General features: G+C 46.9%; 2 protein-coding genes across 3 annotated transcripts in view; both read right to left on the bottom strand.

The window, feature by feature from the left end:
- Positions 1–5,920, bottom strand: part of Osbp2 (oxysterol binding protein 2) — a 95,079-nt gene extending 89,159 nt beyond the window's left edge. For both annotated transcript variants that reach the window (XM_090320471.1, XM_090320472.1), the window contains exon 1: positions 5,280–5,920. In XM_090320471.1, coding sequence (XP_090176597.1) covers positions 5,280–5,920 — 641 coding nt within the window. The remainder of the gene's footprint in view (positions 1–5,279) is intronic.
- A 6,780-nt stretch (positions 5,921–12,700) lies between these two features.
- Positions 12,701–24,638, bottom strand: C28H5orf52 (chromosome 28 C5orf52 homolog). The gene is made up of 3 exons (XM_090320099.1): positions 24,281–24,638; positions 17,401–17,509; positions 12,701–13,004 (listed from the first exon to the last, which is right to left on the bottom strand). The coding sequence occupies exons 1-3, from the start codon at positions 24,502–24,504 to the stop codon at positions 12,822–12,824; spliced, it is 516 nt and encodes a 171-aa protein (XP_090176225.1). The 5' UTR covers positions 24,505–24,638; the 3' UTR covers positions 12,701–12,821.
- Positions 24,639–24,684: the final 46 nt, after the last annotated feature.

Here is a 24,684-nt window from a genome sequence, read left to right as displayed (position 1 = left end):
CTTGAGCCTCAGCACCACTTCCGGCTTTTTTCTATGTATGTGGTACCGAGGAATCGAACCCGGGTCTTCATGCATGCTAGGCAAGCACTTTAACCACTAGGCCAAACTCCCGGTCCATAGGCAATATATTTAAAAAACAAAGCCAAATCCAAGCCAGGTGCCAAAGTCTACCATTTGTAATCCTAGCTACTCAGGATGCTGAGATCTGGAGGATTGTGGTTTGAGGCCAGCACACACAGAAAGGTCCCCAAGAATAAATCTCTAAGCAGCAAAAAACAAAACAAAACAAAAAAAAACCTGGCCATCTTTTGCGAGGACCCCGAGAAGTGACCCTACAGGTGTCCATGTTTGATTTCACATGTGGATATTTGGCAGTGGGTGTGCTTTTCTTCCTCCATCCTGATATGAGAGAACACCACAGCATTTCTTGGTGTCCAGTATTCTGAGAGTTGAGTTCCCTGGAGGAACAAATGAGTTACACAATCCATCGAAAGGCAAAGATGTCATCTTTTACTACCTGACCCCACTCCAAAATGGAGCCAGATCATGAAGTATGCTGTGGGCTTCCTCAACCAGGGGATTTTAATGTTCACATCCACTTGCTAGACAGTAATGGCTCACACCTGTAATCCTACCTACATGGTAGGCTGCAATCTTCAAGATCGAGGTTCAAAGACCCACCAGGCAGAAATGTCTTTAGGACTCCATCTCAAGCCAGGCACTGGTGGCTTGGGCTGTAATCCTACCTACTGAGCAGGCTGAGATCTAAGGTTTGAGGCCAGCTTGGGCACAAAAGTCTGTGAGACTCTTATCACCAAATAACCACCAGAAAACTGGAAATGGTGCTATGGCTCAAATGATAGGGCACAAGGCTTGAGCTGAAGAGCTCACAGCAGAGCCCAGGCCCAGAGTTTAAGCCCCATGACCCACACACAAAAAAAAAGACTCCATCTCCAAAATAACTAGCAAAAAGCCAAGCTAGAGGCATGGCGTAAGTGGTAAAACACCAGCCCAGCAAGCAAACCAAACATCAGGCCCAAAGTTCAAACCCCAATACTATTTAAAAAAAAAAAAAAATATATATATATATATATATATATATATATATATATACTTTTACTTGACACTAGCCTTTTTAAGACCTAGACTAACTTTAAGACTAACTTTAAGTTCTTTCTTGCTAACTGGTATAGTCATCACTAAATATACATTAGCCTAAGCAGCAAATTAAGACAAATGTTCCTGTTTGAAACCACTCCCCTAGGTAACAAATTGCTAGTATACAACACAGACTTTTGCCCAACAGAATCCAGTTTGTTTGTAATGTGTAGAACACTCCATAACAACTTGCTTAAGCTAACACCTTTGAACATTCTGATTCAGGTTGTGTGCTGGTGGCTCACTCAAGTAGCTACTCAGGAGGCTGAGATCTGAGAATCACAGTTCCAAGCCAGCCAGGGCAGGAAACTCCAGGAGACCCTTATCTCCAGTGAACTACGCAAAAAAGCTGGAAGTGGCTCCATAGTTCAGGTGATAGATCACCCACTTTGAGCAAAAAGAAGCTCAGGGACAGTACCCAAGCCAGAGTTCAAGTCCCAGGACTGGCAAAAAAGAAAACAAAAGGCTATGAGTGTGACCTAGGTAGAGTGCTTGCCTAGCATGCACCAAGACCTGGGTTTGGTTCCTTGGTACCACATACATAGAAAAAGCCAAATGGTAGAGCTCTATCCTTGAGGAAGCCCAAGTGCTTAGGCCCTGAGTTCAAGCTCCAGGACTGGCAAAAGAAAGAAAGAAAAAAGGAAGGAAGGAAGGAAGGAAGGAAGGAAGGAAGGAAGGAAGGAAGCAAGCAAGCAAACAAGCAAGCCACCATCAACAAAAACTGCTTCAGTGATGAATCCTTCCTGACTTTAGGCATGTTCTCTCTGAGACAAGAATAGGGATACAATGCTAAAAAGGTCGGGGCCAGGAGCATGGCCTAGTGGTAGACTGCTTGCCTAGCATGCATGAAGACCAAGGTTCCATTCCGTGGTACCACATACTTAAAAAAGGCCAGAGGTGGTGCTGTGGTAGAGCAAATGGTAGAGTGATAGCCTTGAGAAAGCCCAAGGACAGGGCCCAGGCCCTGAGGTTAAGGCCTAGAACTGACAAAAAAAAAAAAAAAAAAAAATGCTTAAAATGGGAGCCGGCACAGTGGCTCACACCTGTAACCTTAGCTACTCGGGAGGCTGAGATCTGAGGCTCTCAGTTTAAAGCCAGCCTTGGCACTGAAGAACAGCAGACTCTTACCTCCAATTAACCACTAGAAAACAGGAAGTAGCACTGAGGTTCAAGGGGCAGGACAGTAGCCTTGAGCTGAAGAGCTTAGGGACAGCGCCCAGGCCCAGAGTCCAAGCCCCACAACCAACCAAAAGAAAAAAAAAGCTTAAAATGGGAATGAACAGCCAAATCATGGAAGGTAAAACCACATTCTCTGGCTGGTATCTGAACAGACAGAAGACTGTGAGTGCAAGGCAATGAGAGCCAGGCGAGCTAGTGTTCACCTGTAATAGAATCATAATCCAGATGGGTCCAGGCCCTGGATTTCAAACCCAGGTAGAATGATCCAGACATGAAAGTTCAGCCCTGGGCTGTGTGAGCACAAACACAATGACTTTCCACTCTCTCTCCCATCCGGTATTATCTCGGTTATGTTATCAGCTAGCAGGAAGAATTTTTCTTAGTTACCCAGAGAATCTGCATACTTGAGATTACCTTCAAACACCAACTGTCTATACAGACTAAGTTAAAAGAATACAAAATGGGACATATTTGCTCTTCCAATGAAAACAACATAAAACAAAAAAACCATTGGGCAAGTCTGTCATTTCAGGACCACAGGCTCATAAACATTACCGTGCCCTCTATAGTTGAGTGAAGACCTGGGAAATATAGACATGAAAAGGCTAAATCCAGGCTGAGCAGACAAGGACAATCCATGTGGGACCAGCACTTGCACATTTGCACATTCAACGTCACACATTCAGGGACTGTTTTATTGAAATTGTCCCTGAAATTTTGTCAAGACTCTACAATCCTTTGTGGTACCCAGTTGCTACAAAAGCTGGCTTTTGAGAGTTGAGCTCATACAAGAAGCCTGAGTTCATTGGGCATTGTGTTTCATACCTATAATTTCAGCTACTGGAGAGGCAAGAAGTGGAAGGATTGTAGGTTGAGGACAGCCCTGAGAAAAAGCAAAAAAAAAAAAATCAGAGAACATGGCTCAAGTCGTAGAGCATGTGCTTAGCAAGAGCAAGGTTCTGATTTCAAATTCCATTAACACCAGGGAGGAAAAAAAAAAAAAACTGAGTTGAAAAAGTTTGGATCAGAATCCCCTTCCATTGGCAACTGGGCTGGTGACAAGATGACATGTTCACCGCTCAAACTTCAGGTCTCATCTGTGTAATAAGGCAACACTGACACTGGCCTCACCTTGTGAGGTGTGCGAATGAAATAAGTGATTGTAACAGAAAATGGAGTGTGTGGACCAGAGCTGCATGTCCTGTGTATCGAGTCCTTCGCCTTCAGGGAAAAAGTGAGCCAGTAACTCACCAAAGGTCTGTCTGTCTATGCCTTGAAGGTAAACTATTTACATAACTGACAGATAATGATAAAAGAGATTTTAAAAAAACACTCGGAAAAAAGTCTCTTTTTTTCAGTCTTGTAACTCTAAGGACAACGTGTTCTAGGTTGTATTTCTACTGCAGCTGACAAAAGCCCATTGAAATATCATATGAGAAAGATCACACATCACATTCTCTTTCTGCCAGTACTATCATAGACTGAAGTCCTCTAGAGCAGCTGTGGTCCCCAAAGGACCACATAAACCTATTGGCCAGGTGATCTAAAAACCACTTGCCAGATATAGCAGAGCTGTTCTGAGTGTGATCCAGAACCATTATGGTGGACCTCATCTGGGAACTTGGTTAAAAAAAAAAAAAGTCAGCTTAAGCCAGATGCCAGTGGCTCACACCTGTCATGCTAACTACCCAGGAGGCTGAGACCTGAGGATCACGGTTCAAAGCCAGTCTAGGCACTAAAGACTGTGAGACTCATCTCCAATTAATCACCAGAAAACTGGAAGTAGCACTTTGGCTCAAGTAGTAGAGTGCTAGCCTTGAGCTGAAGAGCTCAGGAGCAGGGCCCAGGCCCAGAATTCAAGCCCCACTACCAAAGCCCCACCACCACCAAAAAATAAAAATAAAAAAAGTCAGCTTGTGGTACCTTTCCCCAGGCCCCCTGCTTGAGAACCTCAGTCTGGAGGCCCGGTGCTCAGTTTTAATGAGCCCTCCAAGAATAATTCTGCAAACTCAGGCTCCAGAACTATATTGGTTCTCCAGTGATCTGAAACTGCCAAGCTTCAATTGACCACACCCAGGAAAAGCTGGACATTGCTGGCTCGCGCCTATAATTCGCCCTACTAAGGAGGTAAAGATCTCAGCATCACAGTTCAAAGCCAGCCTAGGCAGAAAAAAAGCATAATCTCAAATCAACCACCCAAAAGCTGGAAGTGGCCCAAGTGGTAGAGGACCAGCCCTGAGTGAAAAAGTTAAGGGATAGTGTTCAGGCCCTGAGTTCAAGTCCCAGCATCAGCACAAAACAAACAAAATCCCCAGGAAAGACATCCAGGGAACATCCAGTACAAAAGGAAGGAAGCCTGCAGGTGCCTCCCCTCTCTAACCAGAATCAGTGGGGAGGCTGTCAGCTACGTCAGGGACTGAAATTCTCAACCCTGAGCACTTCTGGGAGGAGAGAGGAGATAGCAAAAAAACACTTCCTGGTTCTCCACCAAAAACAAAAAAAAAAAACCATCAGAATGGGTTCGGGAAGAGCTGGAGCGATATGAGAGTGACGTGTGGGTCAAAGCAAGACCTGGGCGGGCACCAGCAGGTATTTTCTCTCGTGAGAGAAACCAAGTGACTTCCTGACAAGCTGACCTCATTCTTTGCCATGAGGGGGGTTCTGTGACTGACCCCCGCCCCCAATCCCTAACACAATGACCTTAGCTTCTCAAACAGACCCCCCCCCAGCTTCCCCGACAATGACCAAGACTAGGGGGGGGGAGTGAGGCTGTGGGTCTCTCTCAGATTGCTCCTTTCCATCTTCCTTGACATAAACTGGCAGGGACTCATGTCCACCCTTACCAGAGCTCAGGGCCCCCCAATCTTTGGCCTGTGTGGGGAATCCAGGCTCTTAAACATCCCTAGACGACTTCTTCCTTTCTCGCCCCCCCCCCTCCATACCTGTAATAGGACAGCAGGCCATTGCCGAGCACGAACCAGCGGCGCTGGTAACCCTTCAGGTAGTTGGTCCACTTGAGGAGCCAGCCCTTGTAGCTGTCGAGGGGCGGCGAGGCCATTGAGAGACTGGGGGTCGTGCCAACCCCCGAACCTGGAGCCCCAGGAGGAGTCTTCGCCTGTCCCGGTGACAGAGGCTTTGTCCCCGGCCCGGGCTCCGGGGGAGGCACGGGCACGGCTCCCCCGCCTGACCTCGACCTCAGGGGGGACGTCTGCTCCGGGGCCTTGCCGACCGCCCCGCCAGCCCCGAGCCTCGGGCTCAGCTCGGACCCCGGCCGCAACCCCGGCAGTTCAGGTCCCTGCTCGGCCGCCGGCTCCGGCGCAGGCCGCGGTCGGTGCCCGGGCTTCGAGCTGGGCACCGACTCGGAAACTGACTCTCGCACCTGCTCGGGCAGCGAGTCCCGGTGCGGTGTCCAGACCGGCTGGGGCTGAGGCTTGGGCTCCGATCCGGAGCCGGACGTGGGAGCGCTCATGCCCGGCGCCGCCGTGTGGCAGGACAGGCAGGGGACGACCGTGAACAGCGACGAGAGTCCGCGGGAGCGGCCGCCGCAGCCGGCGCCTCGGCTCGGAGCGGCCGCTTTCCCCATAGAGCCCGCCGACCCGAGCGCGGCCGAGCTGGCGCGGGGGCGGGGGCGCGGCCGTGGGCGTGGCCAAGGGGCGGCCGTGGGTGGGGCCTGTGGGCGTGGTCCGGGGGTGCGAGTGTGAGGGTTGTGGGCGTGGCCGGCGGCGGGCAGGGCTGTGGGTTGTGGGCGCGGCCACAGGCGGAGCGCCGTGTGTGGGCGTGGCCATGGGGGGCTGTGGGTGTTTGTGGGCGTGGCGAGGCGGGATCCTCTCCTGCGCGCGGCGCCGGGCCGGGATGCGCGCCACCCCCTGCGCTTCCCGCGTGCTGCGCCCGCATCCCCCACTCCCAGGAGCAGATCTGACTGGCGTCCCTGCTCCTGGTTAGGTCTGGCCCTCCAAAGGTATCCTGGAAACACACCTGGGGACCCAGAACTGGACGGGAGGGCGGGACCCCTGACGGACGCCCAGCCCGTGCCAGGCGCCTGGGGAACAATGATGAATGGTTCGCTGTCCACAGGGTGCCACACACACACACACACACACACACACACACACACACACACACACACAGGACTCTGTCCTGAGGGACATGACAACGCCCGATCCACCCGAGCCTTCCCAGTTGAAAGGTTGTATGTTGGCTTTTGCCTGGTCCCTTCCAGCTGACACCTCTTTTTTTTTGCAGCCAGGAAGGTCCTTGAAGGGCTGAGCTTAAGTCCCTGATGGCTTCCCTCGTGAGACTCCTTCCGACCGTTTGTCCTTCAGAGGTGGCATCACCTGCCTTTTCTAGAGACCTGTCCTCTAAGGACAAACCAACCCAAGGGGGTGAGTTACCCCAGGAAAAGTGACGGCCTCTCAGCAGCACTGGGAGTCAGGAGAAGTGAGCAACTGGGAGCTGGGGCAGAGTGCTTGCTTTTAACTTAGATGAATGATTTAATGTTTTATGCTCCTCTGTGTGTGTGTGTGTGTGTGTGTGTGTGTGTTTCAAAAGCTGTTCGAATAATACTGGGAAAGCCGATTGGAATTCAGTTTTCCATCCCTCATCTCCCTGAGTTTGACTCATTGGGTTTTTTTTTTGTTTTGTTTTTTTGTTTTTGTTTTGTTTTGTTTTTTGGCCAGTCCTGGGCTTGAGCTCAGGGCTTGAGCACTGTCCTTGGACTTTCTCAAGGCTAGAGCTCTACCACGTGAGCCTCAGCACCACTTCCGGCTTTTTTCTATGTATGTGGTACCGAGGAATCGAACCAGAGTCTTCGTGCATGGTAGGCACGCACTCTACCACTAGGCCAAACTCCTGGCCCTCTCATTGGGTTTTAAGGTAGAATGCAGGAATATTCATTTTAATGAGCTACTCAAGGGATTCTGTGGGTGGATGGGTAGATCATGGATCACATTTGGACAGACAGTAATATAGAAGAGAAATCTTGGGCTCTGGGAATCAAGTTCAGCAGCTCCCTGATCTTAGGACGTTCAGCCACTGTGTGAGTTTCCTCTTACTCATCTACGTAATGAAGATAGTATGTTCTTGGGTGGTTAGAATTAACTGATATCCATAAAACACACTGGATATAGTAGATGCTCTGTAAGTGTTCCTTGAGGCACTTAGAGGCCAGAGCAAAAACTGAGAACAAGGGTGACACACTTGGGAAGCAGCTACAAAAGGGAAATCTCAGCATCAGCTAGGGATGGGTCAGATGTGTTTGTGAATTTTAAGGTGGGAAGCTGACTCATAAATAAATCTGTAAACTGGGCACCAGTGGCTTATGCTTGTAATCCTAGCTAATTGGGAGGCTGAGATCTAAGACTCAGAGTTCAAAAAGATGATTGGGAGGGGTGGAGGGAGGGAAATGGGGACAAAAACATGAGAAGGGGTATCAGTGTGTGAGAAGTAATGCACCTACTATCTGGAAAATGTAACTGCAACCCCTCTATACATTACCCCGACAATTAAAAAAAAAAAAAGACTCAGAGTTCAAAGCCAGGCCCAGGCAGAAAGAGTATGGGAGACTCTCATCTCCAATTAACTAGCAAAAAGCCAGAAATGGAGCTGTGACTCAAGTGGTAGAGCACAAGCCTCAAGATGGCAGGACAGAGAATACAACTTGGAATGCTTGAACGTCAGCTCTGTGAGGGCAAGAAAATTTGAGTGTGTTGTTCACAGATGTGCAGCACCTGTAGGAGTGCCCGGTCCACTTGGTGGGCTCTTCATGATGCTTTCTTTCTTCACTGAGAGGACCCTGCTAATTGGCCTCGGCTCATTGTCAGGATTCCCTGAGAACCGACCTGTGGTTTCTACAGCAAGGCTGCCAAAGCCTCCAGGAGACCCACCAGAGCTCCAGAGGCTGGGCTCCTGTGTGCTCCTGCTGGCAGACATCCTTGCCAGTATCCCATCCCGCCCTGGAGCTTGACCTTGCTATCTCTGCCTCCAGAGAGCTGGTATTACAGGCATTAGCCCCCATACCTTGTTAGACTATTTTATTGTTTGTGTGGGGGTTTTTTTGGGGGGGTTGTTGGTGTTGGTGTTGATGTATGGAACCCAAGACCTTACACATGGTAGGCTAGAGCTCTAGTATAAAGCTACAGCCCTAAACTTTTGGTTTGTGGTTTTAAAGCCATTTTCAGGAGGACTCCGATATTAGATATTCTTACCTGGAATTCTCATGTACCTTTGGATTTTGTACAGATATTTCATTCCTTCATATAAAATTCTTCTGGCAGATATGATGTAACTTTTATCCTTTTTTTTGGTGACTTTTTTTTGCCAGTCCTGGGGCTTGAACTCAGGGCCTGAGCACTATTCTTAGGCTTCTCTCAAGGTTAGAACTCTATCACATGAGCCAAATCACCATTTCTACATTTTTCTATATATGTGGTACCAAGGAATCGAACCCGGATCTTCGTGCATGCTAGGCAAGCACTCTACCACTAGGCCAAACCCCTGGTCCCTTTTTGGTGACTTTTAATCTTATGGAATAAGTATTTTTCAAGAGTGAAAAAAAAAAAACAATGCCTGATTCATATGTGAGAATCCTAAAGAGATCCCCTTAATAAGAATCTACCCCAAAGCCAGTCGCAATACACACCTAAAATCTCAGCTATGCAGGACGTAGAAGGGAAGATCATGGTCAAAGAGCAGTCTGAGTCAGTGTGACACCCTACCAAAAACAAATTAAAGACAGGTGCTGATGGTTCACACCTGTAATCCTAGCTACTCAGGAGGCTGAGATCTGAGGATCGCAGTTCAAAGCCAGCCTGAACAGGAAAGTCTGTGGGACTCATCTCCAATTAACCACCAAAAAGCCAGGAGTTGAAGAAAAGACTCAAGTGGTACAGTGCTTGTCTAGGAAGTAGAGGGCCTTGAGTGCAATCCTCTTGAGATCAAACAGTATGACACACACAAAATGATTTCCCACATATAATATGCTATGCTTAGAGAACACTGCAGGCAGAATACAATAAGTACTCTAAAAGACCGAACACTAGTAGGACACAGATATAATTTTTTATTTCTGAGGTATCTTTCATTTATTCTAAAGTAGATGTTGCCAAGGAAGGGCTCCATCTGTCCCTTCTGTCTCTGTACTCCACAAAGAGCCAAGGAATGCCTGGAGGAAGATCATCTGGGTCTTCACTGTCCCCTTACAGATCTGTGTCAAAAGCTTGGTCTACAAAGAGATACTATTTAAAGGCAATGAAGCTTTTAAGAGGTGGGGCTTAGTGAGAGGGCTTTAGGTCATTGGGGAAGGGGGGTGTCCTTGAAGGGGAAAGTGAGACCCTTTCCACTTCCTCCTCTTCTTCCCCCCCCCCCCCATTCTCTGGCCGAGGAGTGTTTTTGCTCTGACATGCCCTCCTGCCACAATGTGCAGCAGCCTCTGTAGTTCCAACCTTCCTCACTCGGTGACATTTGTCAGCATATGAACCGGAGGCTGGGGAGGAAGGGAATTAAGTTCGGCAGAGGCATAGTGTTCTGCCACCAATTTTATTTGACTGCTTCAGTGAAGACCTTTGAAGGTGGGTGGGGGTAGGCGGTTGCTGTAAATTTTGGAACTCTTATGTAGAATAAACTGTACAGTGTATCCTGAGGATAAATAAATAGCTGTTGTGGAGTTGACATTTGAAATACGAGGTAAAAAAATCAGTGTTAGGGGCCGGGAGTTTGGCCTAGTGGTAGAGTGCTTGCCTATCATGCACGAAGACCCGGGTTAATTCCTCGGTACCACATATTTAGAAAAAAGCTGGAAGTGGTGCTGAGGCTCAAGTGGTAGAGCTCTAACCTTGAGAAAGTCCAAGGACAGTGCTCAGGCCCTGAGCTCAAGCCCAGGACTGGCAAAAAAAAAAATCAGTGTTAATAAAATCTCAAAAGATTTTTTAAAAAATCTACAAAAAATACTTGTGGCATCTTGCCAGTATATATGGCATCACTTAGATTTTTTTTTTAACTAATCTAGAAGTCTGTTCGGACTTCCTTTAACTCATCTGATTAACTCAGCTGATTTTGACCAGTAGGCCAGTTTCTACCAGTTCTCTCAGGAAGAAGCTGCTGGATGGAATTAAAGAGTCTATCTTACTACCTGGGATTTAGTTAAACAGCATCTCTGGTGAGGATTCCCTGAGGTAAACCGAGGGAAACTCCTTGCTTCTTCCTCACTCTGGTCTCATTCACAGCCAGGCAAGAAGCACTGGAGAAGCCCAGGACACAGACCCATGGGCAGATAAATGAAAGACTGAGAGGCCAAAGTGCTTCTAGAGAGGAAAACCAGCAAGCAATGTCCTTTCCTGCTGGTCTATTTTTTTTTTCTTCTTTTTTTGGTTGGTCTTGGGGCTTGAACTCTGGGCCTCGGTTCTGTCCTTAAACTCTTCAACTCAAGTCTACCATCTGACCCCGGGCCAGGTGCTGTCCCTGAGCTCTTCAGTTCAAGGCTACTTCCCTACCCCTTGAGCCACAGCACCACTTCCATTTTCTAGTGGTTAATTGGAAATAAGAGTCTCATGGACTTTAGTCCCCGGCTGGCTTTGAACCAAGATCCTCAAAAGATCCACAGATCTCAGCCTCCTGAGTAGCTAGAATTACAAGAGTGAGCCACCTGCTGGTCTATTGATGGAGAAGACTCAGGGGGTCCCATCTAAATGGTTCCACCCCCTTCAGCGATTATTTGGTTTCCTCAATGGAGAGTCCCAGCAATAAACATCTCCTCTGCAAGCCATTTATCAAGAGACACCAGTGGGTGTCGCTGTGGGCTATGGAACAAAGCTGATGCCCAATACACGTAATTTTTTTTTCCTCAATACTGGGCTTGAGCTCAGGGCCTGAGCACTGCCCTAGGGCTTTCCTCAAGGCTAGAATTCTACCCCGAGCTACCGCATCACTTCTGGCTTTTTCTATGTATGTGGTACCGAGGAATCGAACCAGGGTCTTCGTGCATGCTAGGCAGGCCCTCTACCACTACGCCAAACTCCCGGCCCAACACACATAATTTTTAAAAGCTGGTAAATGGGATATGGAACCCAGTGTTAGGAATGAATAAAAAGTGACAGGATCTGGGCACTGGTGCCTTATGCCTGTGATCTTTAAGAGGCCAAGGTCTGGAGGACTTTGATTTGAAGCCAGCCCAAGCAGAAGAGTTCCTTAGGTTTCATCTCCAAAATAACCATCAAAAGCCTGGTCTTGAGGTATGACTCAAGTAGTAGAGGCTCATAAGCACAAGGCTCTGGATTCAAATGAGAGAAGGGGAAGCGTAAGGGCAATACAAAGCGCAGACACTCTTATTTCCAATTAATCATTAGAAAACGGGAAGTGGGGCTGAGGCTCAAGGGAAGGGTGGTAGCCTTGAGCTGAAGAGCTCAGGGACAGTGCCCAGGCCAGAGTTCAAGCCCCATGACCCCCCCTCCCAAAAAACAAATAGGGACCGGAAGTATGGCATAATGGTAAAATGCTTGCCTAGCACACATGAAGCCCTGGGGTTGATTCCTTTGTACCACATAAATAGAAAAAGCTGGAAGTGATGCTCTGGTTCAAATAGTAGAGCTCTATCCTTGAGAAAGCTCAAGGACAGTGCCTAGGCCCTGAGTTCAAGCCCCAGGACTGACAAAAACAAAACAACAAACAAAAATAAATTTACAGTTGGGCATCAGTTCCTCAGCCTATAAATCCTAGCTATTCAGGATGCAGAGATCTGAGGATCCCAGATTGAAGCCATGAGACTCTGATCTCCAATTAAGCACCAAAAAAGATAAAAGTGGAGTTGTGGCTCAAGTGATAGAGCACTAACCTTGAGCAGAAAAAAACTCAGGAATGGTGCCCTGAGTTGAAGACCCAGGAATGGTCCAAAAAGCGGGGGGGGGGGGGGGGGGGAGGGCAGGAGTTTGGTCTGATGCTAAGGGTGCTTTGTCTAGCATGCACAAAGACCCAGGTTCGATTCCTTGGTACCACATACAAAAGAAAAAGGCAGAAGTGGTGCTGTGGCTCAAGTGGTAGAGCTGTAGCCTTGAGAAAGCCCAAGAACAGTGCTCAGGCCCTGAGTTCAGTCCCCAGGACTGGAAAAAAAAATAGGTTACTGGAGCTAGGAATGTAGGATGTGCTGGGCTGGGCTGAGCATGCACAAGGTCCTGGTTTGATTCCTAGCACAGGAAAGGAGGGGAAGGGAAGAGAACAAAAGGACAAGAGGGGAAGAGAGAAAGGAAGAAATGGAGGTAAGGAAGGCAGAGACGAGTTCGTCTTTTCCCAAACCTTGGAGGCTGGCTTGATTTTGCCTCTTGCCTGGGACTATCAACTTGGCCAGTGGAGGGAGGATATTAGGAGACACAGACTGTTAGAATTGCTGAGGGCTTTTATGTTCCGCTGTCCACTGGTCTTGTTTTATTGTTTTGATGGTGTATATGGGCTCCTTTCAAGGTCTACTTGGGTCTCACTGTGATTCTCAAAGATCATAACTAGGTAAGTTGGTTTTTCTTGCCAGCCTGGGGTTGGATCCGCAGGTTGTCCAAGTACTGCTGGGTGTCCAGTGACTCCTGTCTCCAGTGCTCCAGCTTTCGCTGCTGCTCTGTTAAGAACTTTTTCTTCAAGTGGTCATACAGGTGGCTCATCCTCTCCTTGGTCTTGTCAGGTGCTTTTACCTTACCAAAAAAAAACAAAGATGAAACACAGACAGACAGACAGACAGACAGACAGACACACACACACACACACACACACACACACACACATACACACGTAAAGTTCAAGAAGCTGCTTCAAAGCAGGAGAGGCTGGTGCTGATAAGTGAGGGGCAGCTGACCCTCTTGTACACAATATTTATCTATTACATCTCCGTGACTCACAGGAATCCAAAGCCTATTTCTCTATTTGTAAAAAGTGGGCAGGAAGCTAGATAACTACTTTGGTACCTTCTGATAGACTGTAGTCAGGAGTTTACTTTGACCTTAATAGTATGTCCACTTGAAGAACAGTCAGGAAGAAATGGGTTGTGGTTTCTTGTCTCCTTCTGTATTCCTATGACTTAGAGGGATAGGAATGTTGGGGATGGGAGTTTGGCCTAGTGGTAGAGTGCTTGCCTAGCATGGGCAAAGACCCAGGTTCAATTCCTCAGTACCACATACACAGAAAAAGCCAGAAGTGGTGCTGTGGCTCAAGTGACAGAACTCTAGCCTTAAGAAAAGTCCTAGGCCAATGTTCAGGCCCTAAGTTCAAGTCCTAGCGCTGGCCAAAAAAAAAAAAAAGAGAGAGAAGTAGGGCTGCGGCTCCAGGAGTACGGGGGTAACCTTGAGCTGAAGAGCTCAGGGACAGTGCCCAGGCCTAGAGTTCAAGTCCCATAACCCACAAAAAAAAATATTATTCCCTACGATCCCGCCATACCACTGCTGGGCATCTACCCTGAACATCATAACCTAAGATATGATAAGGACACCTGCTCAGCTATGTTCATCTTTGCACTATTCACAATAGCCAGGCGATAGAAACAATCCAGATGCCCTACTGCAGATGAATGGATACAAAAAATGTGGTATATATATACAATGGAATTCTACATAGCCAACAGACAAGATGAAATAATGGCATTTTCAAGGAAGTGGATGAATCTAGAGCGAATCATGTCAAGTGAGACAAGTCAAGACCAAAGGAACAAAAGGCACATAGTATCCTTAATATGTGGCTATTAAATCCAAAGAGTACAAAAGTGAGGACTCAATATTTGCATACCCAAAGCTATGGACATGGTAATGGGAATATAATCATAACTATATAGACATAAAAACTTATGACTCTATAGACTTAATGTTTTATTTCATAACTTAATATGTTTCCATGACATACAAACCCTTAGTCTAATTTGGATTAAGTTCTACAAACTAAGTCCCAGTGATTATATATAGAGATTCCCTTCTTGAACACTTGTTTGTTAAACTTGTTATTTGAAATATGATGTAAAAAATCAATGTTAATAAATTATTTAATAAAAAAATCTAAAAAAAGAATTTGCATGTGATAGGAGTCTCCTGTGTCTATTACCTATAGTGTTTTTCATATAGAATCTGTGACACTTATATCCCTTTGATTCTACAATTCTTATCCTATCTCCACCAAGGCAACAAAGTCTACTGTCTTACTCATTGAGTGATTTATTTCAATAAGCTAGTTGTGCTACTGGAGAGAATGCTAAAAAAAATAGCTGCAGGTGTTCTTGTTACTATAACATAATCAATTAGGAGGTGGGACACATATTTCTAAGCCAGGCAAAAAATTACATAGCCCTGAAAAAGTTCACTGGTTAGCTGAGTTGGTAGAGTACTGCTTAGCACAGATGAGAGGCCTGGGTTCCATCCCCAGGGAAGGAAGAGCAAAAGGAGGATGGGAAGAGAAGAGAGTGTCAATACTGAGTTTTCCAGGATGGGGTGGTTGGGAACAAGTAGAAAAAAGAATCTGGATGTGATCGTGGGGGCCTATAACAAGTTTTTCCAGGAGGTTCTGATACACTTGATGTTTAATTTTAGTAATGATTTGAAGACATAGTACGTGTTAATTCATGCAAAGAAGTTCTTCCTAAAGATCAGTCAATGTTGACATGATCATTTTGACATAATGCATTAAAACGGAAGGGTAAAGGAGGGGTGGTCCCTTTGGAAACACATAGTTCAAACTAGTGGTCTTGACATCTGGTTTTGACAGCTGCTTAGTAAAAATACAGACCCCAGCAATTGCAGCTTGGTATGATTTGGATGGGGCCCCGCTAGGCTACCCCACATCCCATCCTACCAGGCCACTGTAACTGGAACATGAACCAGGCCCACAACTCAACTGGAGCCAATTGCAGTCCTCCAGGATTTGTCTGACTGGAATGATGGCAGAAGCTAGGCTTTTCTGTCTCAGGTTCCCTAGAGACAGCCAGCCTGATCAGGTCAACATTCAGAAGGCAACCAATAAGCTGCAAGTATGTCCCAGAGGTAAAGCACCTATCTAGCAAGTGTGAAGCCCTGGGTTCCAACTCTAGTATGGCTCCCACTGAAAATGAAGGAAAATAAGGTCAAAGAGAATAGAAATTGAAGGATGTAGGAGCTCCTGGATATTCTCTTCCCACATACTGGCACTCTGTGTTATCCATCCTGGCTTGTGTAAGGCCAGCTTCCTCCAATTTCCTTGAATTACTTCACATTCAGTTTATGTAACCTAGAACTAAAAGTGTCTTAATCCATCCTGTTTTTGTTGTTGTTGGGATTTTTTTTTAGGGGGAGGGGATTGAATTCAGGGTGTGGCACTATCCCTGGGCTTATTTTTTTTTTTTTTTTTGCTCAAGGCCAGCACTCTTCCACACTGAGCTACAGCTTCACTTCCGGCTTTCTGATGGTTAACTAGATATGAGTCTCACGATTTTCTGGCCCTGGCTGTCTTAGTACCACAATCATCAGATCTCAGGCTACTGAATAGCTAGGATTATAGACAGGAGCCACAATCCTGTTTTACAAATGAGTAAAGAAAGCCCTGGAGGTGACCTGAGCTGGACTGCCCATCCCCAGATCCACCTATTTCCACTATGTCTGGCTATGGGAAGTTTAATAGAGGGAAAGATATGCAGGTTACCGCTCTGGTTTGGTTTAGCTTTTGCAGTCCTGGGGACAGAGTCCAGGGCCTAGCATCTGTGAAACCAAGTGCTCTTCTACTGAGCTCTAGCCCTTGCTTTTGGTTTTCTTGGCCTTTAAGAGACTCTTTAAGCCAGGGGCTGTAATCACAAGCTTAAGCCTGTAATCCTAGCTACTCAGAAGGCCGAGGTCTGAGGATCATGGTTCAAAGCCAGCCAGAGCATTAAAGTCCATGAAATTCTTATCTCCAATAACCACTAGAAAGCCAGAAGTGGTGCTGTGGCTCCAGTGGCAGAGCGTCAGCCTCAAGCTAAAGAGCTCAGAGACAGCTCCCAGGCCCAGAATTTTAGCCCCGTGACCAACAAGAGAGGGGGGGAGGAAGAGAGGGGGGAAGGAAGAGAGGGGGGGAGGGAGAGAGGGGGGAGGGAGAGAGGGGGGAGGGAGAGAGGGGGAGAGGGAGAGGGGGGGAGGGAGAGAGGGGGAGAGGGAGAGAGGGGGGAGGGAAAGAAGGGGAGAGGGAGAGAGGGGGAGAGGGAGAGAGGGGGGGAGGGAGAGGGGGAGAAGGAGAGAGGGGGGGAGGGAGAGAGAGAGAGAGAGAGGGAGAGAGGGAGAGAGACTGTTCTTTAAAGTGTCAAAATCCTAAGAGCCCCTAAAGATTTGACCCTGAATATGGAAGGAAGCTCAGCTTCTACCTGCTCTGCTTAAAATGAGTCTGTTCTTAGATTATCTTGTTCACATTTTTCTTCCAGTGCCTAATAGTGTCTGTCTGGACAGGCCCTGGACACATTAATGTCAAAAGAAACAGTGGGTTTGACTGTACCTGGGATTTCCAATAAACAGGTCATACACTACCATACACTAAAAGTAGGAGAAGAGCCTCAGTTCTCATCTGAAAATGGGGATCCCCCCCACATACACAGGAGAGGGGATTAATAGGCAGTATTGGTGCTGATTCAAGCTCCAGGATCTGAGACTTGGTATGGAAAATAACATGTTTTGTCAAAAAAGAATGTCACAACCCATGAGTGTCATGGAGTCTTTCTCTCTGGCCCTTTCTCTTCAGGGAAAACAGGTGTGACAGGTTTGAGTGAGTCACTGACCCCAACTATCATGTGTAAAAATGGGGCCTAGCTGGGCACTGGTGGCCCATGCCTTTAATCCTAGCTACTCAGGAGGCTGAGATGTAAGGATCAAAGTTCTAAGCCAGCCCACGCAGGACAGTCTGGGTGACTCTTACCTCCAATTAATCACCAAAATAGCTAGAAGTGAAGCTGTGGCTTCAGTGGTAGAGCACTAGCACTGAATGTCCAGGCCTTACATTCAAGTCCCAGGACTAGAAAAGATGAATGGGGCCTGCCAAACCTCAGGACACTGGGTTTATGAAATGAGGATGGGTGAGGCCCTATCAGTAGGAAACAAACCCTTTCAGCTACTTTACCTCCATCTCGGGGACATGCAGTGTACTGAGGTTGTCCCGAATGATCAACCGGGATAAACGGCTCTTGGGTAAACATTTTTTCGCTGCTGCTTCATTGGATGTTATTTCACTGGAATGGGGGAGATAAAGTGGTAAAGGTTAGAAATGGCCAGAATTTGATAGGTTGGGGTCCTAGAGGATGAATTAAGGCCTTCCTGGGTTGCTTAGGACGAGCCCAGATTTCTCATCATTTTCAGAAAGGTTGGAGTAGGCATACGTTACATTTTGTGGACAAAGTGTGTAAAGGGTGGGGCCAGGAGTTTGGCCTAGTGGTTAAAGTGCTTGCCTAGCATGCATGAAGACCCGGGTTCAATTCCTCGGTACCACATACATAGAAAAAAGCCAGAAGTGGTGCTGAGGCTCAAGTGGTAGAGCTCTAGCCTTGAGAAAGTCCAAGGACAGTGCTCAAGCCCTGAGCTCAAGCCCAGGACTGGCAAAAAAAAAAAAAAAAAAAGTGTGTAAAGGGTTAGTCCTTCTTTATTTTTTTTGCCAGTCCTGGGGCTTGAACTCAGGGCCAGAGTACTTTTCTTGGGCTTTCTCAAGACTAGCACTCTACCACTTGAGCCACAGCACCATTTCTGGCCTTTTCTATGTATGCGGTACTGAGGAATTAAGTCCAGGGCTTTGTGCATGGTAGGAAAGCACTCTACCACTAGGCCACACTCCTGGCCTTAGGTCTTCTTGATCAAGAAATGTCCGCTAGGTGCACACGGTTCACATCTGTAATCCTAGCTACTCAGGAGACTAAGAATCACAGTTCAAATCCAGCCAGCCAAGGTAAAATAGTGTATAAGACCTCAATGAATAATTAGTCTATTAATCTCAACCAGAGAAAAAGCTGGACTAGAAGCCATGGCTCAAGTGGTAGAGAGCAAACTGTGAGTGGAAAAAGCCCAACAAGAGCTTGATAAAGACCTTGAGTTCAAGCCCTAAGATAGATAGATAGATAGACAGACAGACAGACAGACAGATTCCTAGTGATGTTAAGGAGGAAATGCAAGAGGATGGGAAGCTTAGAGAAAGAGAGTAAAATCTGGGAAGTACGAGGGTCTCAGAGGTGAATGTGAGGGAGGCTGAGGTAAGACCCTTAATCTAGATGACATCTGAGAGGTGAGGGTAGATAAAAACAAGTAAAAAGAGATAGTGAAGAGTCTGGATGGAGATCTGGGAGGTGGTGGCTCATACCGGAAATCCTAGCTACTGGGAGGCTGAGATCTGAGGTGGTTCAAGGACAGACTCTTATTTACAATTAATCATCGAAAAACAAACATAAAACAAAGCAAAACAAAAGCCAGAAGTCAGCTTTGGTTTAAGTAGTAGAGTACCAGCCTTGAGAGAAAAAGTTAAGGGACAGTGGCCAGGCCCTGAGTTCAAGTGTCAGTACTAGCATATGGTGGGTATGTGGGCGCGCACACACAAAGTTCTGGATGGACATTGATTGACAGGGAAATTCTAGGCTTCGGAAAAGCTTATAAAGTGAGGGAAGTTCAGGGTTGGGGGAAAGGACTTCGGGGAACTCTAGAGAAGAGAGACAAATAATGGAGTAGGATAGGCAGTGGGGTGGGGGTGGTGCAAGGCAGCCAGAAGTTACAGGTTAAAAAAAACAATTTGGACAGAATGAGGAGGTAGCTGCACCAAAAAGTGGAGATATAGCTCAAGTGGTAAAGAACTAGTCGAGGGAAAAAGCAAAGTGAGAGTATGAAGCCCTGCACATGTGCATGTGTGCGCGCACACACACACACACACACACACATACACACACACACACACACTCTAGATAAGATGATTGATTAAAGAATTTTAAAAACCCAGACACTGAGTTTTTCACTTTTTGGTAATTTGGTTACACCTTGAAGAGACTTTAGAAATACACCCCTTTAAATAGTTCTGCTCATTTAAAAATTGTTTCCTTTTCCTCATTTTTTACTTTTTTAAACTGAGTCTTGCTATGTAGATCAGTCTATCCTCAAACTCCCAAGTGACAGGATTTCAGATACATATCATCACCTCTGGCCAGTTTTTATTTTTTTCTTTTTGCCAGTCCTAGACTTGAGTTCAGGGCCTTGGACTTTCTCAAGGCTAGAGCTCTACCACTTAAGCCTCAGCACCACTTTCGGCTTTTTTTTTCCTATGTATATGATACCAAGAAATCAAACCCAGGACTTTGTGCATGCTAAGCAAGCACTCTACCGCTAGGCCAAACTTCCAGTCCCCAGTTCTTTTTTTTATACTAGTGACTGGACTCAGGCTGCTGTTCAGATTCTAAAATTTGGAAAGTAAATGTATAACAATCAGAGAGCAAGTCAATATTGGCAAATCAGACAGTAAAATACACATAAACATATATAAACATCCTTGGTGCACTAGATGGGGGTAAAAAGCCAGCAGTAAACTTTTTGTGATATATTTTTGAGGCTATTTTAAAAATTATTTTATTGGGCCCGAGACTTTGGCCTAGTGGTAGAGTGTTTGGCTAACATGCACGAAGTCCTGGGTTCAATTCTTCAGTACCACATACATAGAAAAAAAAAAACCAAAAGTGCTGCTATGGCTCAAGTGGCAGAGCTCTAGCCTTGAGAAAACCCAAGGATACTGCCAGGCCCTGAGCTCACACCCAGGATTGGCAAAAAGAAGATATTTGTATTTATTTATTTATTTATTTATTTATTGCCAGTTATAGGGACTGAACTCAGAGCCTGAGCACTGTCCTTGGGCTTTCTCAAGGCTGGAACTCTACCACTTGAGCCACAGCACCACTTCCAGCTTTTTTCTCTGTATATGATAGCAAGGAATCGAACCCAGGTCTTTGTGCATGCTAGGCAAGCACTCTTACCACTAGGCTAAATTCCCAGCCCCCCAAAAATATTTTATCTTTATTTGTTTATATACAGTTATACAGAGGAGAATTTCATTGGTGCATTTCCACAAGTTTTTGTTTTAATTATAATGTGGGATGTGTGTGTGTGTGTGTGTGTGTGTGTTTTGTGGGTCACCGGGCTTGAACTCTAGGCCTGGGCCCTGTCCCTAAGCTCTTCAGCTCAAGGCTACCACCCTACCACTGGGCCTGGGCATTGTCCCTGAGCTTTTCAACTCAAGGCTACCACCCTACCCTTTGAGCCACAGCGCCACTTCCCCTTTTCTAATGACTAATTTGGAGATAAAAGTCTCACGTTCTTTAGTGCCCAGGCTGGCTTTGAACCGAGATCCTCAGATCTCAACCTACCATATCCGGATTTTTTTTTCCAGTCCTGGGGCTTGAACTTGGGGCCTGAACACTGTCCTTGTACTTTGTCAAGGCTAGAGCCACCACTTGAGCCACAGCAGCATTTCTGGCTTTTTCTATGCATGTGGTACTAAGGAATTGAAGGGTCTTCATGCATGCTAGGCAAGCACTCTACCACTAGGCCAAACTCCCAGCCCAGTGTTTGTTTTTAAAGTAGATATTATGGGGCCGGGAATTTGGCCTAGTGGTTAAAGTGCTTGCCTAGCATGCATGAAGACCCGGGTTCGATTCCTTGGTACCACATACATAGAAAAAAGCCGGAAGTGGTGCTGGGGCTCAAGTGGTAGAGCTCTAGCCTTGAGAAAGTCCAAGGACAGTGCTCAGGCCCTGAGCTCAAGCCCAGGACTGGCAAAAAAAAAAAAATAAAATAAAGTAGATATTATGGCTGGGTACCAGTGGCTCATACCTAGACCTGCTAATAAAGAGGTAGAATTTGGGAGAAATGCAGTTTCAGGTCAGCCTGGGCAAATAAATTGGGAAACTCCCATTTCAACAGAAAAAGCTGGGCATATTGGCACATTCCCATCATCCCACATATGGTGGGAAGCATCAATAAAATTTCAGTCCATGCCAGTTCAGGCAAAAGGCATGACCGTATCTCAAAGCCAAGCAGAGCAAAAGGAGAGCATACACTTGGGTTCCAACCCCAGTACTGCAAAAAAAAAAATTACCACATGTATATATAGATGAACCTAGAATCATATCCACCATTTTGGTGGTCTATCTTATTTTTCCTATAAGTGTACACACCTTTTACAATTAGGATAAAATTGTGCATGGTGCTAGTGGCTCACACTTGTAATTCTTGCTATTCAGGGGGATGAAACCCGGAGGACTAATATTCACAAGCAACTCATGCAGAAAAGACTATAAGACTCTTAACTCCAGTGAACAAATTGTTGACTGGAGGTGTGGCTCATGTGGTAGACAGCCAGCCTTGAGCAAACAAGAACCTGAAGCCCTGTGCCAACCCTTGTGCCAACACACACACACACACACACACACACACACACACACGAATAAAAAGACAATTTTTGAAAGATAAAACATTTTGAAGAATTTGACATTTGCCTCCCGATCCCCCAATACATTTTCAGGCAATTTGGAACAAAGTTCTTTTGTGTGTGTGTGTGTGTGTGTGTGTACATGCGCTTTTTTTGGTGGTTAATTGAAGGTAAGAATATCATGGACTTCCCTGCCCAGTTAGCTTTGAACCAGAATCCTCAGATCTCAGCCTCCTGAGTAGCTAGAATTACAGGCAGGAGCCACTGGCACCCAGCTGTTGTTACATTTACAAACTAGAATAAACAAAGCAAGCATCCCCAAACTCTCTTGGCCCTGGTTTTTTTTTGGCGGGTGGGGTTGGGACAGGTACTGGGCTTGAACTTAGGGCCTCACGCTGTCCCTTAGCTTTATCAATTAAGCTTGGAGGAGTTCTATCCCTTGAGTCAGAGCTCTGTGTTCTCCATTACAATTTCTTTCTTTCTTTAACTTCTGTTGTTAAGGGGAGGAAAAACTGACTAAGATCTCCCCCACCCCATCGGGGAATATTGAAGTAAAAATGAATAGTAAAACAGCCCAGCCACCCTTGCATTTCCAGGAAGGAGTAGCCTTATCCTGGCCCCCATGAGAAAGGACATCCGCCTGTGTGAGGACCCACCAAATTCCTGCACAAATTCAAGCCAAGATGATAAGTTGCTTCAAATAGCTACTATGAGGAAGACTGTAACTCTATTGGCTACCTGTGTGTAGCTCGATTTGACTATGCAGTCCCTCTGTATATGTTACAACCCCATTGGCCACCTGCGCGTGGCTGGGCTCGACTGCATGTTTTTTGCCCTTAAAAATCCAGTGTGAGAACCACTCGGGGCCAAGGTGTTAGCTCCCAAGTCTACACTTTGTCCCTTGTATGGTTTTTGCCCTTAAAAACTCAGTGTGAGGGCCGGAGTTTGGCCTAGTGATAGAGTGCTTGCCTAGCAGGCACAAAGGCCTGGGTTCAATTCCTTGGAACCATATACATAGAAAAAAAGCTGGAAGTGGTGCTGGGGCTCAAGTGGTAGAGCTCTAGCCTTGAGAAAGTCCAAGAACAGTGCTCAGGCCCTGAGCTCAAAGCCCAGGACTGGCAAAAAAAAACCACACACACACACAGACACACACAGTATGAGAACCACTTGGGGCCAAGGAATTAGCTCCCAAGTCTGCGCTTTGTCTCTGGCTGGCCAGCTACCTATTTCCCCAATAAATTCACCTTTTTGTATGAGATTGTCTCTGCTTGGTAGACTGGTGGGACATAGAATCCCCACCAGGAGGAGTGTGGAATCGCCTCTCCTGGACCCCAAAACACTGTGTAGGGCAACAAGACAAACATAAGCTGATGGGAAAGTCTCTCAAAACACACTTAGAAACAAAGCACAACAAACACACAAAATAAATTTCTAAGCCAGGTTCAGTGGCTGGGTGTGATGGTGAGCACCTGCCATCCCAATAACATGAGTGTATCGCAATTCAGGCCAGCTGTCATAAATGGAGGACTTCCTTTAAAAAAAAAACCCACTTGAACCACACCCTCAATATAAAATGATATCCTATGTCAACAGCATATCCAAGTAGGAGAGCACTTGCCTAGAAAGGTGAGGGTCTGTGTTCAAATCCCAGAGAAGCAAGCAAAAAGCCTGAGTTAACTTAAGGATGCACAAAACACTCTTCACTTAGTAGTGTAGCAAACTGACCAATACAATATTAGCAAGAAAGAAAAAAGGCAAAAAGGCAATCACTTTTTTTTTTTTGTGCCAGTCCTGGGGCTTGAACTCAGGGCCTGAGCATTGTCCTAGGGCTCTACTACTTGAGCCATAGCACCACTTTTGGCCTTTTCTATGTATGTGGGTACCGAGGAATCAAACCAGGGTCTTCGTGCATGGTAGACAAGTACTCAACCACTAGGCCAAACTCCAGGCCCAAATCATGATCATTTTTAACCAAACTGTTTTCCAGTGAAATCCTCTGGGAGCCTGAGGGTGAAAACTAGGTGTAGGTGAGAGGGTTTGTGTGGATCGAGGCCAAGCAAAAGGAACTGGAGGGCTTTTTTTGTTTTGGGGGTGTTTAGTGCTGGTACTGAGGTTTGAACTCAGGGCCTGGATGCTGGTGCCCTATTTTGAGACACAGCTCCACTTCTGGCTTTTCGGTGATTACACTGGAGCTAAGAGTCCCGTAGACTTGCTTGCCCAGAAAGGCTCTGAACCTTAGTCCTTAGAGATCACCTTCCTGGATAGCTAGGATTACATACACGAATCCTGGCGCCCGGCGTTAGCGGGGTCCTGAAAGGATGGCAAAGGTTGAGCAGTGTGTAAGATCTGACCCTTGCTTGGCTTCTGCCTGGCTCAGGACTCCCCCCCCCCCCCCCGGCACTGAAGGTCACCTGAGGTCAAGCTTGGGAGGTGGGAAGGCCCCAGCGTTGGTCTGGGGAAGGCACTGCGGGCCAGATCTATGAGAAACGCGGGATCTCTCGGGAGTCCGAGAGTTCGGACTGTGCCCAGGGGTGAAAGGGCAACGCAGCCACACCTGAACAGCACCAGGGGCTGCTCGTTCCGCGGCCGCAAGAAGCAGGTCCGCGACTGGGCCCCTAAGCTGGTCTCCCGCCAGTTGTCAAAGTTTCTGCGCCGGAAGTCCAAGCCCCGGATGGCGCCGGAAGTGGAAGCCGCTTTTGTAACGCTTTTACCGTCCGTCGAGGATTCCAGGTCCCATTCGACTGAGTCACAATATGGGTGTCTTGTAGAGCTTTGCATTTCCCCCCGAAAGACCAGAAAATGGTAGATTGGCCGAGAGCCGTGGTGAGTCAGCACTGGCGCCAGCGGGCGCGGATGAAAACAGACCACACACGTCGATGGTCGCCGGAAGCTGCGTTCCCGCGTGTTGCCCAGGAGACGCGAGACGGGGCGTGGCCTGGAGGAGGCGGGGCGTTCTCT

Source organism: Megascapheus bottae, chromosome 28, assembly GCF_031878675.1.
Source record: "Megascapheus bottae isolate mThoBot1 chromosome 28, mThoBot2.hap1, whole genome shotgun sequence".
In the NCBI taxonomy this organism is placed as follows: Eukaryota; Metazoa; Chordata; class Mammalia; order Rodentia; family Geomyidae; genus Megascapheus; species Megascapheus bottae.
Note: the sequence above shows the minus strand (reverse complement) of the source record. Positions and strands in the feature narration are given on the sequence as shown.